At 32.8% G+C, this 22294-nt stretch overlaps 1 protein-coding gene across 1 annotated transcript; it reads right to left on the reverse strand.

Moving 5' to 3' along the window:
* Positions 1–9432: 9432 nt before the first annotated feature.
* LOC143052528 (uncharacterized) lies at positions 9433–21747 on the reverse strand. Its single transcript, XM_076225576.1, has 7 exons — positions 21414–21747; positions 19365–19471; positions 17741–18952; positions 16615–16645; positions 12999–13258; positions 12037–12064; positions 9433–10619 (listed from the first exon to the last, which is right to left on the reverse strand). Exons 1-7 carry the CDS (start codon positions 21619–21621, stop codon positions 10300–10302), a joined length of 2166 nt encoding a protein of 721 aa, XP_076081691.1. The 5' UTR covers positions 21622–21747; the 3' UTR covers positions 9433–10299.
* Between the last annotated feature and the right edge of the window lie 547 nt (positions 21748–22294).

Here is a 22294-nt window from a genome sequence, read left to right on the forward strand (position 1 = left end):
GTCCATATAATTTGTTGTGTCCGTGTTGTCATTTATCACGTTCTTTTATTCTTTTAAACTCCAATTTGTATATATATATATATGTAAGGCAATGTGTGTCTGCGAGTTAATACATTAAGGGTTAACTGGTTAAGTTACTATAGGTGCTGGTTTTTTCTGTGTAACCTTTTTTTAGGTTGAATATCTATATCATTATTTCCGTAAAATCATAACCGTGCATTTGTGTTTCTTCTAGTGTGATATATAAATAGTTCCTTTAGATATTAATAAAAAAATAAATATCGCCATTGAAAATCGAAAAAATAAAATCCAAATCTATACAAAAAATGTGTTTAGAAAACCCTTTTGGGTTTAATTTATTAACTGGAATAGGTTCGCTATACATATATATATATGCGAAATGTTCTGAATACAGAGTTTAGCAAATCGATTTATGTGACTACCTCACGTTTGTAGTTATCCAATTTAATGTTGGAGTGTTCAGAGATGTTCAAGGAGATGTAACGGAATCTAAAGTAAGGGAGATAACTGTTGATGTACAAAAGGATTTCAAGGTAAGTCTAACGTTTATTTTGAGTATTGTGTGTTGTATGTGCGCATTTCTTTTATTTTAAACTACGTTAAGAGTCAACCTGAATGTTAACTGCCATCTGCTTGCTTTCCTAGTCTGTACGCAGTAGTATTAAACGAATAAAAAATATTTTATTCAAATACGCGCTTTTTCAATTGTCTATTAATGCAACTACAAGTACAAATATACGTAAGATACATTAAATGTTAACGATACATTTTTGACGAAACAGAAGCCTCTCTGTGTCCAAATGAAGACAAAACAATTATTGAGCTTATATATGTACTACCTGTTACGTTTGAAAGTATAAATGATTTGATTTATTATTAAGAAAAACGCTGCATGAAAGCAAATAAATATACTAATATTTTTGACAGAATAATGTTAGAGGCGAGCGGATAAGTTTGACAACAGCAGTGTAGAGTGCCTTATGTGGTGTTTCCCTTCCAGACAATTCGTGCTACGTTCTGTCAGGTAATACAGCCAGCACTATTCAGGTTACAAATATGAACGACACCTCCAGATGGGTGCATAATATTCAAACTCATGATCAAATGAAAATGCCCTTGCACAATTCTGAAAATTAAGCATTAGCACGTAATTTAGCATTATTAAGGTCAGAGGTAATGCATTCGACACAATTATCGACTGTGTTATAAAGAGACATAATTAAATTGTGACTTGGGTGAAGTTGTATCATTGGCACTCATACCACATCTTCTTGTATCTTTTGTTAATTAACAGAATGAAACACTTACTGTTAACTGTGTACGTCAGTTGTTTTCCTTGTACGGTTTGCATTATTTACAGAACCAATATGGAAAAGACCGTGCATTATTTATATATTATATACCTCCGATTTTTTACTACAGACTAACAAAACTGATATCCCACCAATACCAATATGGAAGTAAATATCTGTTTCTTGGTATAAACATACTTGAAAGAATAAGATTCGTGTAGATATTAAACTAGGGTGGAATGATAATAGTACCGATATACATGATATATGGAAACTGCTATGGAATAATCTCTACTTCTGTTTTAATTAGTTATCTAGTATGTCTAGTATGCCATTATTTGAGTTGGGTGCTTATATCGTACTGATTATTTATTGATATGTTCATCATTCAACTAATGTTAATATCTTTATAGGAACATTTGAAAAAGGCAATCGATTGAGATATCGTATTAATAACTGCGCCTTCCATATGAAATGTAGTGCGATAACTAATTTACAGTGGAGGGGACAGTACAGAGATTACAGAAGGACTTGCTCGAGTAACTGCAAAGTAAGTAGAAAATTATTTGACAAACATGTCTTCTTCATTTGAAAGTGCCAGTAACAAGTTTGAATATATAACAGTTAATTTTTTCACTCGTTGAATGTGTTTGAGCTTTTGAGTTTGCCACTTTCTTAGAGACTTTCCCTTTTGAACTTTCCTCGAAGTTCGATAGTTTTGTTATTTCACTTTTTTTATTTTTTTTTTTTTATCATATTTGATATTGATAAGAACCTGTAGTACAATTCTATAAAAAGTGTCGCCGTGAAATAGCCTTTTGTGATGATGCGGCATAAAGCAATTACTAATCAATAAATCTCTAAAGAGTACATGACATTGCTGATTTGCAATGTTTTCGTTTCAAAAGAAGCCTAACGTGTGTGTGTGTGTGTGTGTGTGTTAATACTAGTGAAATTTTAATCAACAGTAATATAAAATAGGAATTGAAAAGAAGATATCGTAACGGTTCAGCGGAAGAATTCTGGAATGTGTAAATGGAATATCATATACCTTTTTATATTAATAGTTATTTTGTTAGATTACAACTCAAAGTATTCTAAATCAACGCTCTAAAATGAGTTTGTTTGAAAAGATGAAAAAAAAACTGTTTACGATGATAAAAGAGAGGCGAAAGATACCAGAGGGGCATTCAAGATCATAAATCAAAAACATACTGACAAAGCCTTGGCTAAATAATAATTGATAAATAACCAACTATACTTACATACATGCACATTGTAACTATGCATTACTTTTGATACACTGTTTATTTTCAAACACGTATGCATTAATGGTTACATTTTATCAATTTATTTTGTACAAATGTAAGGATATAACACAACACGAGTCATTCTAATCAAAAATAATAAATATAATATTGTTTTACTTATCTTGCAGGTATTAAGTCCTCACGAAGATGACAACGTTTGCGGTTGTAGAATGAATCCAACACAGAACGTTATATCTTGTCTCAAGAGTTATGGTATATGTCAAGGATGTAGACGGCGTCGATGTAACCGCCGTCGATCTAGATGTTCGTTGAAAATTGGTAGAAATTCCAATCGGAGATGCACTCGAAACTAATACATAAGATGAAGGGGTGGGGCATACGCTGTCATTTAGACGAAAAAACTGTTTCTGTTTCAAAAGTTTATACGTAACAAGTGAAGTAATGATACAAACAATTGCTATTAGCAGTCGAAAAAAGATCTAAAACATCGCACTTGCAAGTCAATAATTCAATCCCAGTTGAACACTAATTTACATTTTCCCAACTTTAAATTTTGACCGTTATTAAAGAGATGAGAATGTGAACACTGAAAAGTGAAACTAGGGCCATCGGGCACTCTTTCACATGTGAATGTAGGTAAAACGATGATTTTCATTATTTCAATCTATGACATGAAGTCAAACAGACCTGGAAAACAACGAAATTACACTACTCCACGTGCTTTTCAGTCTATTTATAGCCATTTATATTTATATAGGGTCGAATAATTATCAGTCTTCGAACCTATCTCAATTTTCAATTAAATATCATATAAGTAATAACTAAAAACAAAGTATGCAAGAAAATCTTATAACATAATTTGCACATTTGTTATAGTCCATGAACTAGAGATTGTTTCTTTTTGACTTTTTGTATTTTGGAATTAATCAAGTATGAGCATAAAGAATTTGACAGCTTTTATATGCCCCTTGGAGATAAATATTAATCTTAAAATAAATTATACAACTCCACAACTTACTTGTCTTGTTATGTAATTCATAACCTGGGTACAAACAAATCTAAAACTTACTACATTACACGTGGACACAATGTAACTGTATCTGCAAAACGAAACTTCATAGCGAATCTACATTTACATAGTAACGCAAGTGTATCAACATAACGCAACTGCATCCACATTAGCAACTGTATCCATATAACAAAGCTGCATCCAAATAACGCAAATTTATTGCAAGGAAACAGATGCTCAGCAAAGGTTTGGAATAATATAGGATCATCACTAATGGACAATGGTTCAACTTAAAAAAAAAAAATCTCGTACACCGTAGAATTATCTGCTGTGCAATTGTGCGAAGTCAGTCCTAAAACAAATTTGGAACACTCTTTGTGTTATATAAAGTGAAGAAAGATGAGTTTATATGAGTGTGATCCCTCATGTCCATGCATACAATGTAGGATAAGAACAAATTATATACAAAATATAGAACGAAAAACAAGATGTCACACAGCAACAAAAAACAACCATTGAAATACAGGCTCCTGACTTGGGACAGACAGAACCAAATAAAGTGAGGTTGAACATTTTAGCGGGCTCCAAACTCTCCCCATAACATGGGAAAGTGATGTAACAGTTCAACATGAGAACAAACTATAAATTTGCGTTCTTATGTTGTACTTTTACACCACTATCTCGGGTTGTTGTGAGGGTTGGGATCCTGCTCAAAATCATGTTTAACACACCACATTCGTTATGTATGTGCATGTCCTAAGTCAGGAGCCTGACATTGATTCAGTGGTTGTCGTTTGTTAATGGGTTACATATTTGTTTTTCATTCAATTTTTGTATATAAATTTGGCTGTTAGTTTTCTCGTTGGAATTGTTTAACATTTGTCATTTCTGTTTTTTTTATAGCTGACTATGTGTAATGGGCTTCACTCAATGTTGAAGACCGTACGGTTGACTATAGTTGTTAATATCTGTGTCATTTGGTCTCTTGCGGAGAGTTTTCGCAATGGAAATCATGCCACATCTTCTTTTTTATGTAAACATCATTTAAAAAAGGCGTAACGCATCAGCTGGTTACAAATTATTGAAAAACAGCTTACAAAAGCACAAAGTGGACATTGCTAAGTACTTGTACACCCCAACAACAAATGACACCAAGTAGAGTATAGATATGAGAGCACATGTAGTTACTGGGAGGTAAAAAGCCAATAACAACTGTTAAACAGGTCATGCATCTAAGACTAAATTATCAGTACATCCAATTGATATAGTGTAAAGACTTCATAAACAGTAAGAGAAAAAAATTACCTTGCATGAGCAATGCTAAGAAAAGGGTATCGACAGATTGTATGACAATTGTCCGGCAAATTTTCTAAGAGGAGTTGTGTTTACAAGATGTCGCATTTGAAGAAAAGATAATGGATCCATAACTGCTTGAATGTATTTTGAAATCAGTCTGGGAGCACACGAAATCGGCATTAATTGCTATTAGCTTGGAACAAACTGCGAGTTTTAGAACTGTTTAATTGGTACTTTTATATGATTATTTGTAATGCCTACGCCGCTAGGCATAGAGGACATTAATTGTTTCCCTATATCGTACTTCCGTCCGGCCGGCCGTCTATCAGTCCGCCGTTTCGTCCGTTTTTAAAAAATATTTCACATGTAAGGCAGCTTGAGCGGGGGTTATTAGTGTTCTTGGACACATTATTCGTTCAATGTTGGCTTTTCGTGTCGATCTGTCGAGGTTTAATATTCCAAACAAATGTGTAGAGTTCATAGGCTCTGTCATCCCACTATAATCAAACGTTTAAGTGTGGGTTAAATTGGATTACCTTTATTAGCTGTGTCTAAAAAAAAACTTCGGACGATTTTATTCACAATACTCATCAACTTTATATGCCTTTTTAGCTCACCTGGCCGAAAGGCCAAGTGAGCTTTTCTCATCACTTGGCGTCCGTCGTCCGTCGTCCGTCGTCGTCGTCCGGCGTCGTCCGGCGTTAACTTTTACAAAAATCTTCTCCTCTGAAACTACTGGGCCAAATTTATCCAAACTTTGCCACAATCATCATTGGGGTATCTAGTTTAAAAAATGTGTCCGGTGCCCCGCCCAACCAACCAAGATGGCCGCCATGGCTAAAAATAGAACATAGGGGTAAAATGCAGTTTTTGGCTTATTACTCAAAAACCAAAGCATTTAGAGTAAATCTGACAGGGGTAATATTGTTCATCAGGTCAAGATCTATCTGCCCTGAAATTTTCAGATGAATCGGACATTTCGTTGTTGGGTTGCTGCCCCTGAAATGGTAATTTTAAGGAAATTTTGCTGTTTTTGGTTATTATCTTGAATATTATTATAGATAGAGATAAACTGTACACAGCAATAATGTTCAGCAAAGTAAGATCTACAAATAAGTCAACATGACCGAAATGGTCAGTTGACCACTTTAGGAGTTATTGCCCTTTATAGTCAATTTTTAACCATTTTTCGTAAATCTTAGTAATCCTTTTGGAAAATCTTCTCCTCTGAAACTACTGGGCCAAATTTAACCAAACTTAGCCATACTCATCATTGGGGTATCTAGTTAAAAAAAAATGTGTCCGGTAACTCGGCCAACAAACCAAGATGGCCGCCATGGCTAAAAATAGAACATGGGGGTAAAATGCAGTTTTTGGCTTATAACTCAAAAACCAAAGCATTAAGAGCAAATCTGACAGGAAGTAAAATTGTTGATCAGGTCACGATTTATCTGCCATGGAATTTTCAGATAAATCGGATAATCGGTTGTTAGGTTGCTGCCCCTGAATTGGTAATTTTGAGGAGTTATTGCCCTTCATAGTCAATTTTTAACAATTTTCATAAAATTTGAAGATTTTCAATAACATTTTCCACAGAAAGTACTGTTATAGATAGAGATAATTGTAAGCAGCAAGAATGTTTAGTAAAGTAAGATCTACAAACACATCACCATCACCTAAACACAATTTTGTCATGAATCCATCTGTGTCCATTGTTTAATATTCCCATAGACCAAGGTGAGCAACACAGGCTCTTTAGAGCCTCTAGTTTTTACTGTTTTTTTTTTAATTTTAGTGTCTCTAAAGAGTCTTTCTGAGACAAATCGTTTAGCTTATATACTTATTACCTGTTTATGTTTAATTGGATACATTATTACCCCAATTCAGGAGCTTTAAAAATGCCGATATTAAGTCTGAAATTAAAGACCTTCAGTTTGTCACTGGAAGCAAAACAAGTTCATCTTTTATCATCATAAATCTATTATAATTCGGTGATTATTATCTTTTTTTTTGCACATGGTTGTTAATTTATTGTTTTATAAATAAGACATATTGGTAAGAATTAAGAGAAGCGATGCTATTTAATTCCGAATGGCAGGAGAGAGGTGAAAGGAAATCTTTCGGACATTCAAACCCATTAGTCGGACATAAATTGACAACTCCACAACTACAGAATGTAAAGAAGGGATTTACCAACTTACAAATTACAGCACATAAAACACAACATAAAATAAGACTGAACAACAAGAACTCCACCAGAAACAGGGGGATAATCTCAGAGGCTCCGGAATGTTGACCACATCCTGCTCATGTGGTAACCACCGTGCTGCTTATAATAGTACAATCAAATTCAATGAAAACAGATTTTTTTTTTCAATGTAATGTCATTAACTGTTGAACGCGGACACGGATTTGAATTGATTAATGCTAGCTTTAATAAGCCATACGGTTATCCTTACCTGTTGACATAATTTTCTCTGGTCATGAGGTCTATGGATGGTTGTATCATTGGAAATCATGTCGCATCCTATGTTTTTATATGACAGTTACATAAAGATTATATTATGACCACCATAAATTTCACACTTTAGCTGATAAATAAAACACAGATTAAGACAGTTCCATATAATGTAAAGCCATTTTATTGAAATATTATATTTACACAATCACTAGTCTAGTGCATCTGAACAAACAAAATCTGCGAAAATTAAAGTGTAAAACTTCCCAAAACCTCTGTGCTATGTACAAATTTGACTTAATTAAAATTATTATAAATAATAAAGTAAAATAGTCTATTACATAACAAACATAAATTATGTAGATACAACAAATATTTATAGGAGTCTTTACTTGTTGGAATTTGCATAAATTTATGTTTCCACCTATTTAGTTAAATTGTCATTTGCAACTTCTAATCACCACTTAGTCTTTTATATAGCTTCTGTCTGGTAAACTGTGTGCATTGGTTTATTATATGCAAATATGGCTGCATAACGCTGAATCTGATCAATCTGAGTTATGTGATGCATTTTGTACGGAATCCAAACATGTGAAAAGTAATCAACGACTGGACAGACACATGATGTGTACGAAAGGTTTTTATCCTTACGGTCGCAGTGTCCAACCTTACGGGTGCAGTTTTGCAAACCTTTACGAAGAAAACCTATGGATTTATTTGCCTTATATATTATATTATTTACCTATGTTCCATTGGCAGATTCAGGGGGGTACGGGGGTTGGAAACCCCCCCTTTTTTTTGATGATCAATGCAATTGAATGGGAGCATATAGTTGGAACCCCTCCTTTACTCTGGGTTCGTATACCCCCTTTTTAACTTTTTAAAATGGCTGCATCCGCCCCTGTGTTCCATAACTTGTTCTCCTCAAAACACCAAATCTAGCATTTTCATTGGTTGAATGCTTAGTCTGAGAACTAAAATCATACTCCAAAGCCAGATTTTGAATTTAGAAGCGTCATTTCTAAATTTTTGTTTACACTTCATAAAATAAAATAAATATACATATTTGTTTAGGGGCCACCTGAAGGACGCCTCCGGGTGCACGAGTTTCTCGCTGCATTGAAGATCTATTGTTGACGTACCTTCTGCTGTTTTCTGTTCATTGGTCGGGTTGTTGTCTCATTGACACATTTCCCATTTCCATTTTCAATTTTATGGTAATCAATTACATAAATATATTTTTATACAAAAAAAAAAGGTTTCAAATGTTTTAAAATATAAACAAATTGGTTAACGTGATTGTAACGGACAAATGTCTTGCAATTACATAACAGTATAACATGTACTTTATGATTGTTTTTTTAATCATTTATACGAATCTTGTCAACAAAAAAGTAAAATAAAAAAAATACTCCAAGGAAATTCAAAACGAAATGAAGTCCTTAAAAAAATGTAGAATTGTATGTTCAAATATAACAAACGAATGGAAAACAACTGTCATCTTCCTGACTTCATACACGCATATCCTTATTTAGTAAACCATTTTACAAATTTGCACATCCACCATTCTTTTCTAATGTATAAACATACAAATAAAAATGTATAAGAATATTTCACACATCCCGAGTTTCAATATTAAAACATGTAATAAGCGATTTTCGAATTGAATCAAACAATGCAGTAAACAACATAATACCAATACTTGTTTTGAATACACAAAAAAATCCGAATTTTAGCAAACTATCATCAAAATTACATAATTAAGTGGGACGTGATATTTAAGGGCATACGATACAGTTTTGATCCCGTATTTACAGTTTGTTGAAAATTTCTATATAGGCTATTTTTTGCCTGAATAAATCAAATATGTAATAAAATATATACCTTCATGTGTTACTTTTTGAGTTAAATGAGGTCGAAATTTTGTATATTTGCTCAAAATTCGGACTTGTGGCGGTATTTTTCTTTTCTAAAGAAAGACATAACTTTTTTGTTTTTAAAGATAAACACATATTGTTTTTTTTAATGATTTGTAATTTCTGTATTTTATAGGTATTCAAGAAATGTCTGCGTTTTTTATTCTGACAGAAATAACTCATATCTATCAAATAGTCATGAGTTGAGAAAAAAAAACCTCATTTTTTGCTGTATATTTATTTAAATTAAAAAAATTGCACTATTTACAGTTTTATAAAAGGTTCACATAATCTCCCTGCAAAATGAAACAAAATATCGTTTTAAAAAATAGGGGTCCATGCACTCTTTTTGAAATTAAATCAGTTTGAATAATAAAAATCAGTCGAAAATTTCATCTTTTCCCGATATGTCACAGTTTGACGTCGCGAAAATAACATTTTACGTTAGCAACGTCATTATCTCCCCTGTAACTGTATCGTATGCCCTTAATTAATAATTTCACTTTAATATAAGAAAGCCAGATTATGATTAGTTGAAAGCCAGTGTATTTTTTGCATATTCTAATATTTTTTCCTCATTTCAAACGAATTTGCCTATTTTTCACCACTGCTGGTAAATTTTCCTCAAATATCATGGTATTTGCCATTTTGGATATTCATTTTTTACCCTCTCTAGCATCTTCCCGCCAAAATGTTATGGATATGACGTTACATAAAAAAAGTGAGCTAACGCGTATTTGTACAATTACCGCGGTTCTAAATGTTCTATGATAATATCCTCTTATCCTCAAAATTATGCATAAACATGTTATAAATTAAGGAATTATAGCTTTCAATTAGAAAAAAATATCTTCACCTGTACAGAGAGTTTCAAACCAATCTTATTCGGTGTGATTAAACAGATGTATCATGCTATACAGGGTTATTTCCGAAAAATACCAGTCTTGGGACCAGTCCCTTGACTGGTATTTTTCGCAAATACACCCCATAACATGATATATATCTGTTCAACATCTCACATTTGATTCCAGAATCGTCAATCAACGGGGAAAATGTTCGGATAACTGTCACAATTTTCTAGAATTTCTCTAATCAAGTTTGGATTTCGTCCAGATCTCGCTAAAGCATAGAGTAGTTCTCTGATGGTTGCGTTGTCATCCCTGTTTCTCCAGCAATAAAGCATATGCCTACTGACCTCGCGGAGTACTTTGGGGCTTTCATACTCGATTTGTTCCAAACGTTCAATTTCAAGACCAAGTTCTAATCCCAAAACCATCCATTCCTTACCAATGCGGAGACATAATTTATCTAACATCTCATCACTTGGTGGCAGATTAAGAATCTTGTCTGGTAATTCTACAAAACATGTTTTAAATATTCATCAACAACCGTAGAGTCGACAAATCAGGAACATTCAGTATTTTTGGTAAAGGACAATGACTGCTTTTAGGTTTTAGAACTTTAACAATGAAACTATGGCACACAATTTTTTTACCCACACTATGTGTGTAGCACAATGTAACTGTGCGCTCCTCTATTGTCGTTTGCCTGTATAAATGTATACTGCATGCGCTGATGAAGATGTAATGTGCGAAAGATGCATCCGTGTTGTTTTTAGACTTCAAACATGTAACATTGTTTTCTTAATAAAATAAATAATTATTTTGATGACATTTATTTATTTTCAGGGGTCAAGCTCAAGTAGGGAACAAAAATTATCTTGTCAGTGACATTTATATATCTAGAATTTTATCCTGTATTTTCAATTTTCAAATCTAAAAATCAAATGTCATGCTCAAATTTATCTACAATTTGATGACGGTTTATGTAAGAAAATTCCACTTTATATTTAAATATAAAAATTTGATTTGCTTTTGTAAAATTTTAGAAGTCTTTTTTGAATGAAGTACGACTCCCTGACGCTTAGATCTGTAGTCTGATCTTGGCTTGGCTTTACGCTTATTTAAGATTCTTCCAAACTATTTTGGAGCTATCATACACCAAACAGACATTATTTTTTGAAATGCACAACTAATGCAGTAACACTTAAAACTTGAAGAAAAAGAATGGTATAGCCTGAAATCAATCTTGAGGATATTCTTAAAGTTCTCCATTTGAATGTATAAATAACGTTACAAACGACTGAGAAGACAACGTTAATGAAATAGTGTATGTACACAATAAAAGAATACACTGTTATGCATTAAAACGTATTATTATATGACTACATTTTTTTGGTTTCCTCATTGACTTAAAGTAAAGGAAATCCTTTTTGATAAAACGTTTATCTTCACTGCGGCAAAACAATCGCGAGGGGTAAATATAAGATTTGGAACAGCCTCCGTATAGCTAAATATAAATTTTCCAAGGTTCATCAATGGCGTAGGATTCAGACGTCAGGTTAATTCCCGTTATTTCCTTTCTTTTTAATCTTATTTTTGGTCAAGGTATTTTTTCTCTAGTAAACTTTATTGACAATGTCGACCGATGAAATTTAGCAAATGCAAAAACATATGCTAATTATATAAAAAGGGAACAGTTTACACAATATCCTGAGCAAGTGATAAAACAATCAAGAAGAATAAAAAGTCTCTTAATAATTGTTGACATTTGATTCCAGTTGATACAATGATTTGTCAACCCAAAAGATATGACATTCGCTCTCGGTCGTTGGCCTCGGTGAATATCATAAGTCTGGCGTTGATAAATCATTGCATTAACCTCATCAAAAGTCAATAATTGTATATATAATGATAAACACGTATAAGCATACCAGTCATTACTTCTGGTTGTCGTAGAATCTACAACGAAACAAATGTTTGAGATGTAATGAAACAGCATTTTTAAAACATACAAGTTGAAAAAGCTTAAAGACATTATTTTATGCTCTATCTCAACATGTGTCAGTTTAAAAACTCTAATAAAAAGAAGAAAACAGTTTCTCTCACTTGTTGGAAATTTGTCAGTATGTTTATGATTTTATATTCTTGTATTAGCATTCACAAGTTATTCGTGTGTAAATAATCATTTTCTTTTAACTTACTTGTGAAAATTAGATCCTATAGTTTTTAGGTAACAGACATAATGCAAAAATAAACATAAACATTACTTTCTGATAATAATTTTGGATTTTGAATAAAACAGTACATTAGCCTTTTCAAAAATGTACATCTGACATAAAAAAAATGTTTTTTTTTTTAAATAAGTGTAAACATATGCATCTTAAAACTAAACGGTAAATTTGACTACAAGTCCCCTTTGCAACTATCTTTTATTTCATTAACCCTACGATTTTTGATAATGTAAGCTGAACATTTCTAAAAAAAAAAGTTGAAAGTTGTCATATAAAAAAGTACGCTATCAAAATGTCTTATTATGCTATTGTATATATTGCCTTCACCTTTAACAAATATGTTTATTATGAAATGTATGAAGTAATATGGACTGTTTTTTTTTTCTTACTGACAATACATTTTCCATTTATAATAAATTAAATGTTTATATAAATAACTCGTGTTTGGTAAATATTACAATAAAACCTCACTGAAAACCTACGACATTGTGAACACTCACAATGACATATTGCTAAGACCTGTAATTTAATCCGCCAACAATACTGATAAAAAAATTCTAAAGTCGTCCTTGCAGACTGATCGAGTATAATATTTAGCAAACCAAATCAGACCATGTTTATTAAGTATATTGTTTAGATGAAAAACAAGATTGTATAAGTACCTGACACATTGTATGCTTGTTGATTCCAGAAGCCTCCATTGCAATGATAAAATCTTTACATGATTTATTATTCTCCCTGCAGAGACGAAGGCTATAAAATTTTAGCATTGCAGTTGTATCAGTTTCAATGGCATCAAAATCAGGGTTAGAGATTCCAAGATGGACTGCCAAGCTACGAACTTCTTCCTTTGTTAGATTATTGCAAATTCGAATCAATTGTGCGTCGTTGGGTAACATCAACAGAACTGCGTCTAGTATACCTGAACACATAGTATTAACTTTAGTATGTTTCTCTTATAATTACACTGTTATCAATATGTTTTTATCTAAAAGTTCAATGCACAATGAAATTATTTGAAACTGACAGATTAATTATTTATATAACTTTTGCAAGATACGGTGATTTGTCATTTCGTCTCCCTACATGTCAGTTAGAATATAAACACACATATACAATGCTTATCATTTTGATGTTTAAATAAAAATTGAAAATAACTTGTTAGTTTTTCCGTCGTTATTCTGAAATATTATCATTCATTTTTTGCTTATGATAATTATTCCAGTATACTTCTTTTTCCGATAAGTTAAGCAACACGTTTACTAGCTATAACCTTCGCAAATTATATTTCACTTTTATATTTGAAATCTCAAAAACAAATAGACATACAAACAATAATAAGAGGTTACTTTTTTGAGGGGCTGATATGTTTCGCAGTTATATTGTTTTGATAAGAAGTGTATCAAACCAACTTAACTACATGCAATCGATTACCAAACACTAAAGAAATTATTTCTTACGGTTTATTAAGTCTAAAAAAAATGTTAGATATCGATATGTAAATATGTGCACACATGATGATTACAAGTGAGTACTCTTTCTATATTTAACCGAACCATTTATTGCACATTCATTGTCCATTGAAGATATATATATCAAACTATAAAATACACTTTTTTTAAGAACAATGCCGACAAATCTATCAACAGAAGCCTTTGTTTAATCCAAATGCCTTTATAGGAAAGATTTTATAACACCTATTCAAAGACATCAGGCTTATAACTTCTTAATCGGAGAATTTGATCTGTCTCAGTAAATCACATTTGACCACCTTTCTTTGGTAAAATTCGGTGGCAAATTTAACATTTGTAATCGGAGAGCATGCTTTTCATGTGAATATGTGTAATCACCTCCGGGGTTGGAACCCGAGACTTCTGTGCTAAAGGTCAGCGACGCAATCGACCAAGCTAAAGCAGTACCTCTCTAGCTCAGTCGCTTATGACTGTCTAAGTATCTACTTTTAATATGTTAAAATGTAAGATAGCCCGCCACTTTTATGATCGTTACACGCACGTTTCGTCTTTAAAAGATTTATAATTAAAGTTTGAAATTTTAAGATACTGAAAATTAATTCTGTCATATCAATGCCAATTATTATAAACACGGAGGTGCTGACTAATGGACTAGTGATTAAACTATTGGATTTTGTGTTGGACTTGTTACTATCCTCAATTATCTGGAATGTCCTATCATTGCCTGAACCCAGTCGTTTTAGTTCGTAACGGGTCGGGAAGGGTCCGAATAGTTCGGCGAAGCACCCCGACAGTTAGGTGCGTCCCGTGACATTCGGGGAAACTCAGCCGATTTTGTCTAGTCGGATTACAATCGTGCCTATGTCGTGACAGATTCTGCTGTATCGGATCAAAATCCTAACAATATTCTGTGTATTCTGGACGGTGTCCTGTGGAACAGGAATGATCTGGAGAAATTTGTCATTGCTGTTTTTCTGCCGATTGAGTCCAGATTGCATTCAGATCTTTTCGATTGCGAACCGTTTTTGCCGAAACCGTTCCGGAACAGTCCCGTTATTAATACGAAATTTGTCAATGATACCCACGTCAGAGTCCCAACAATTACAGAATACAATACGACTGAGATCAGACAAAGCCGTTTGCAATGCGATAGAGCGGGCCGTGATAGGATTACGTTCCGACAGTACCTGATCATCCCGAGTTTTCGAACGGATAACTTCCGTCAACGTTGGTTAATTGTCTGGTCACTGTCTGATATCTGTCGGATTACATTCGGTACAATCGGGACGCAGTCGTGACAAATTCGGTCGAATTTTACCAGGCGAAATATACAAATTCGTTTAGAAGCGGATTGAGAACGGGATTGTCGGGATAAATTCGCTTGGCAACGGTTGAATATCGACGCTTCCTGAACAATATCTGATTGTTGTCGTGATTAAATTATTGGTTTTACAAATTTTAATTAAAGTTTATGTTTCCATCCACGATTCACAGTATCTTGATCAGACTTTTGACAAATTTTAATCGGGAATGGTCCTGTCAAGGACGGCAGTAAAAATCGTGAATGTGTGACCCCAGCTTTACAATTAATATATTATTGATATAAAGTGTGAATATATATAATATGAGTGTGCTACGTAAAAAAAATCAGTTTTCATGGTTTTAGAGAAAAGAAATATTTACGAAATATTCAACAAGACCGCAACTTAATCGGTCTACAAAATTTCCAATTAAGGAAATCATCACAATTCTTAAGAATAAAGGAAACAAATCTAGTTATGAAGAACCTGTTTTACTGATATTTTCTGATGTTCATTCATCAGGCTTATCTATTAGTTTTCACGATAGTTGTTAATATTGGTTTAATATCTTTATTGATATGAGTCATCTGATATTTGTATTTGCAAGTGCCCCGCATGCTGGATATGGTGTGAGGCACAGTCATAATTTTAATCATGCTGATTCAAATAAGGCAATCTATACTGATTGGTTATTAATTGTATTTGATGTTAATATCAACCGTTAATTCAAGATGTTCTACGGAGAACTCATGCTTTGTTAGAATCCAATGTCTCAATGATTATTTTTTGTATATTGCCGGCAATTAGCAAAAAACCTGGTAGCTGTTTAAAAATAGTCTGCACCGGAAAGCAATTTGAAATATGTTCCCCTATTTCACGTGTTAAGGAAATTTTAGTCGATTTTCTTCTTCTATATTGTGAATGTTTTAATCATATTTTGCATAGATTAATTGTATTTAAAACAATACAACAATGGCATACAAGTGTAACCATATACTAGTACCCAACAGTAAATGATGGACACAAAAATGTTTCTTGTTTTAGAAAAGAATTTTGTTTCGTTCACACCCATGAAAACTGAGTTTAAATAATGGCAACCTTTCAGATTTAATATTAACAGTATTAAATGTTGTGATGTTACACTATTGTTTCAAATAAGGATGAAGGTTGGTACCTTATAAAACGTTTACCCCATCTGCATTTGTTTGCATCTGTCCTAAGACAGGAATCTGATGTTCAGTAGTTGTCGTTTGTTGATATTGTTCATAAGCGTTTCCACATTTTTGATATAGATTAGACTGTTGGTTTTCCCTTTTCAAATGTTTTACACCAGTCATTTAGAGCACTTTAAAGCTTGCTGTTCGGTGTGAGCCAGCGCTCCGTGTTGAAGACCGTACATTGACCTATAAGGCTTTACTTTTACAAATTGTGACTTGGAGGAGAGTTGTCTCATTGCTACTCATACCACATATTGTTATTTCTAAGGCTAACGGAAATGACCATACCTTGACAAGAATCTGTGCACTGTAAGAATGTCTGAAAGAACAAAATATCAATTAAAACTATATAAAATCTTGCAAATGTTACATTATGTATTTGTCACGCCAAAATCTGAAAATTAATCACGATAGCATCACGAGCTTCATTACCTAAGCGAGGATGCATATAGAACCAAATTGCAGACTTTCAAAAAAAGAAATTGCATGGCGATGGAAACCATCTAAAAATGAACGTTATGCTTTATCTTACACTAAAGGATACTGCAAGGTAAGCTGTTTCATACTTATAGCCATCCAAATGAATTACCATTCGTAGTTATTCGAATATATGATAACCAGTATCACACGGAAAGTCTATAATCTTGAATCGACACAATCTATTTGCAAAAATTAACACAAAATCATAACAATATTCAACAACACATAAAAGTAAAAAAAATCATATTTGTGGTCTTCATGAATAGCGTTACATAAATAAGGCCGTTAGTTTTCTCGTTTTAATTATTTTACATTGTCATCTCGGGGCCTTTTATATCTGCCTATGCGGTATTGACTTTGCTCATTATTGAAGGCCGTACGGTGACATATAGTTGTTAATTCTGTGTCGTTTTGGTACTTGTGAAGAGTTGTCTCATTTGCAATGATACCACATCTTTTTTTGATTTTTTAAACATATATTATAATAAACCAAGATACGAAGGATAAAACCAATCATTATATTTAAAAAAAAGACTAATATCAGAACAGTCAAAGGGGAAAAATGATTGAATATACTATTATATATGAATAATGAATCATGTTATTCATAAATTCGAGATATGAATTTGGGATAAAAATTGCATGATGCATGTTTTAACTTGACTATGAAAGCTTTGTCTGTTGAGAATCTTTTGGTTTGTCGTCAATTTTTTTGTCAGTTATGTGGTTTTTTTTTATAATTTCTGTGATTAGCTCATTGTAGCTTCTATGGGCTTTTGTTAAAGTTTTCGCTTTGTACTTCTTTACGAAGTGATGTCTGTTTTTATCATCTTTGAATTATCTGCCTTATTTTGGCGTTCGGTATAATATGTTCATTATTGTGAAAAACAAGGTTTGAAATACATCCTCTACTCTTTAACAGATAGTAACTTACCCTGTTAGTGAACCAAATATCAAGTTCTGACTTTGGTGTTTTATAACCATGATTATCACATATCAATTTGGTCTCATTTCCGTCTATTTCTTCTGCGACCAACACACAATCTTGTGAAAGACATCCATGTTTCAACTTCAATTCAAATGGTACATATTTCTTTGAAGTGATCTCTCTTGTGAAGGAAAGAGAATACACCTCTGAGATTCTGGATAGATTCTGCTCTAAACATTGTCGTACACTGGAGGCAAGATCTTTGATTATCAACTCTTTTTTTTCCTTGTGAACTATGTACACGGCTACTGTGTTGCGTTCAGTCTTTAACAGTAAGTCGTGTTTTCTATCCAGAACAACAACTACAAAGCCTGGGAAGAGTAACTCTACATTATCATAACGTTTTACATTCCAGATACTAATAACGCTAGCGATGAGTCTGCTGGGTATTGCGTCTGGAACATCTGAAGCCATAAATTCAAATACAAAACCGACACATTTGCTGGGTTTAAGATATTGTTTGGTATATTTTGTCGTATTTCGATTAGTTACCATACAAGGTACTAGATAACAATCATCAGAAATTGTTTTCCCGCTTTCCTTGTCGTAGCGTTTCATCTCTGACAGGATGTCATAGTGTACCAACAGGTGCCGAAAATATTCTTCATGCTGCAGAAAATGGACGTATTTTTCTTCACTCCAGATTTTTGTCAAATCAGCTTTTGTAAGGCGTCCTTGATTTAAGCTGTCCAAAGCTGGAATTGATGTTACAATGGACTTCAAGACATCGATTAAGCAAGTTGGGTTAATGACTATGAAGTTTCGGAGGTTTGGATACTCGATATATGTCATTTTCCCGCAAATATTCTGAACTCGTAAAAAAAGCTCTAACTCTGCTTCTGACAACGGTAGCACACCCATTTGTGTATTAATTTTTTCAACATCTTCATGACTAATGATATGTTTTCCCTCCTCTACTAACATTGCCAACATCATCTCAAGAATGAGAAACTGTTTCGGTACCTTTTGTTTCCACTGTGGATTTTTGGTTATTGTCTTTGATAGACTTTTCTTTAATTCCTCCATCTCAGGGTCTTCATTATTTGTGGCATTAATGAAGAACACTTTTTGTAACATAAGATGGCTTTTAACTTTCTCATCTGTGAAGCAGGAGGATAAACTACCCAACAGTTGTGATCGTCTTGTTGGTATGTCATCCTGTAAAAATCATCAGGACCATCATTATGACCCAGATAATAAAATAAATATAGCTGTGACGTAAAATCAATAAAATATTAGAGTTGGAAACATAAAAGTAGCAAACTGTAAGTGTACAAATATTAATAATGGATAGGTAGTCAGGAAGTCTCAGAAAACGCGGGTAGCTGACTCTTCATTCGATTGCCTTTATCGTGAGTAAAACGAAGCAATCTACAATCACATGTTGCAGATGTAATCAAACTTACACAACTACGTCAAAGTCTTGTGGGTCGTTATTCCTAGTTGAATAAAAAAATATCATTATACTCGTAGAATGTCTTTTATTAAAAAGTGTTCAATATGTATATTTTGATAATGGTAGTTGTGTCGCATATGCTTTATAAACATTGATCTTTTAATGTCGAATTACCTGACTAACAACGTCTTTGTGTGTTGCTACAAACATCAACCGTGGATAGACTTTACTATCTGGGTGGCTGTACATAAGAATTGATGAAACCCATTGTCGAATATTGTCTACAATAACAATGTAATATTATCAAAAACAGACGCCTGAATATGTTAAAAGTTTCCTGTAATAACCAAGTGACGTTTATGATGATATTTTAAATCCGTTTTTTCATCTTAAAGAAAGAAAGACGCCATACATGTTATACAAACTCAATATAAAGCAATTATTTAATTTATTTATTTTAAAGACTATCTATAACAATCATGACAATAATGTATCAAATCTATTATTTATATCATTGTTAGTGATGCTGAATGAGTAAAAAACATAGGCATTTATTTTGAGAAGACTTTGGCAATTGACAAACAAATTAGTGCTGTTTCAAAAATGTTTTAATCAGATTAGAAACATTGGACGAATTCGACCATATATTACCGAAGACGCATGCAAAACGTCAGTATGCTCTCTGGTAACCTCTCGTTTGGATTATGGAAACGCATTACTTTATGGACTCCCAGTAACGTCTATTCAAAGATTACAAAGAGTCCAAAACACAGCAGCCAGGGTCATTACACGGAAGAGGAAGTACGACCACATAACACCGATCCTCAAGTCTCTCCATTGGCTACCCGTAACATATCGATGTCAGTATAAACTTCTTGTGTCTGTGTTCAAAGCTTTGCAGGAGGAGGCACCGGTCTACCTTCAAGAACTCGTTCAATTATATAAACCAATGCGAGCACTTAGATCTGAAAATTCCATGATTTTAACAACGCCACGTGTGAGAACTAAAACATATGGAGAAAGAAGATTCGACAAAGCAGCAGCCGTTCAGTGGAATGTTTTACCAAGTGATCTACGGAACATCAATTGTGTGAACGTTTTTTAAGAAAAACCTGAAAACTCATTTATTCAGACATGCTTTTCATATTTCTTAAAATATTTCTATATGATTGTAATTTGTTTTTGAATTTTTAACTTACTTTTATTGGTTATTTTTGCAAATATTTTGAAGTTTTAACCTTACTTTTATTGGTTATTTTTGCAAATATTTTGAAGTTTTAACTTACTTTTAATTGTTAATTTTGCAAATATTTTGAAGTTTTAACTTACTTTTATTGGTACGGATTCAATATCTCCTTAATTTTATCATTCCCATTTTATATAAATCTTAATGTTTATCAGTGCTATATTTTTAAAATCTGTTTGTTTTAGATTTTTTAACATGGGCTTTCATATTTTATTGTAAATACTTATATATGTGAATTGATATAATTTTATGTTGTGAAGCGCTTAGAGTAATCGTAGTTTTATATAATGTGCTGTTATAAATACTGTATATTAATAATAATATATCAATAGTGTATTGATTTATTATCTATATCAATATGTGTACATGTATATCATATTTGGAGTTTTAATTTACGATTCTGACATGACTAGAATTAAAATTTATATCTACAGGCTTAAATTTTCTTTTTGTCATCCTGCTTGGCATGAATAAAAAGGCAATTGAGGAATTCGGTTGACAAAGCTCGTAAGTTTTGTTCAAACCTTTTTAATTATATTCTTGTGATCAGTATTTATGCGACAAACTTCGATATATATATATATATAAGATGATTTTTCTTTTCTGGTACTCAAGCGTCCTTTACCAATAACATTAAAACCTCATGACAACAAACCAATGAAGTAGACAGTGGCATAAAACAACAAACTTAAGGTCTATAACAAAATTCATATATTGTAATTGTATTCTCAACGAGTTGTCAACTATTCATATGGGTGCTTTCAAATCACGAAAGTCTGTAAGGTCAACTTATTGATACAGTGAAATCGAACGCATATGCAACAATCACATATAATACTTGGTCACCGATGTCCCATTTTCAAATATGATATTTTCTTGATGATTATACATTGATAACTAAAGAGGCTATTAACATATTGTCCTTTTTCAACGTGTACATGTATGATACTGATATAGATTGTTCTATAGAGACCTACCAAGTATTGTTATCATTCTTCCTCCTCCCTTTGCAACCAATGGATCATCGAGATTTTTACTGCCATCAAATGTAATCAGATATATACCATGTGAAGTGATAAAGGTCTGATGGGTTGCATGGTAAACTATCTGTCCAGCAAAATCTAAAACAGGTATTGGGATAACTTCCCTATTACGCAGTTCCTTGGAAATGCCATACTTATCCATATTATTAGAAAGTTTTTGTAAAACGTCATCGTCTAGAATATCTGTATGAGTTTTCTTCGAGCAGGCACCCAACTCTTCTAAAGCAACGTCTTTCTCAATTGATTTAATATACGATAGTACCTTTTGGTAAGTTGCCTTAGGAAAACTGTGGCAACCTAGAACAAATAAAAATTGAAAAAAATAAGTCAGTGTAAAAAAATACGTTACAAATAACAATCACGTGACAAATAAGTTCTTACACGAACCGAAATATAAAGTACATGTAGGTCTTTAGAAAAAATTAATCAAAGAGCAGATTGCCATGAGGGATACGATTGCCATTGTTTTCATTGACACATGTATACATGTAGCTGGATAATATTATTTTCAAAACTAATTCAACTGCACATGGAAAATGTAATTTACGTAATCTGAATAGTTACAAAATAGCCAATCCCGGTTAAAAGTGTATGAACAATGTACTTAGGCATATTGTGTTTTATTTTTGTACCATCAATTCCAAGTTAACTTTCCACAGCAGTCACTGAGACGCAGAGTGGGAGAAGTATTTCACTTCGTATCTTATCACCTATTTTCCTACTTGTATCTGTATCTGTATCAATATAAATTCTGCCAATGTAGCAACACCTCCAAAGGAGTTAAATATGTAATCCTCCATCACACAATGTTATAA

Source organism: Mytilus galloprovincialis, chromosome 11 (assembly GCF_965363235.1).
Source record: "Mytilus galloprovincialis chromosome 11, xbMytGall1.hap1.1, whole genome shotgun sequence".
NCBI classification, from domain to species: domain Eukaryota; kingdom Metazoa; phylum Mollusca; class Bivalvia; order Mytilida; family Mytilidae; genus Mytilus; species Mytilus galloprovincialis.

What these genes read in the sequence shown, in the direction of transcription:
- LOC143052528 (XM_076225576.1), bottom strand. Translation starts at nt 21,621, where the DNA reads ATGGATAAGTATGGCATTTCCAAGGAACTGCGTAATAGGGAAGTTATC. An exon ending in GTGCACAGATTCTTGTCAAG is followed by an intron (nt 13,259 to 16,614) that starts GTATGGTCATTT and finishes CTATGTGTTCAG; the next exon opens with GTATACTAGACGCAGTTCTG. An exon ending in ACAAGCATACAATGTGTCAG is followed by an intron (nt 12,065 to 12,998) that starts GTACTTATACAA and finishes GTTTCGTTGTAG; the next exon opens with ATTCTACGACAACCAGAAGT.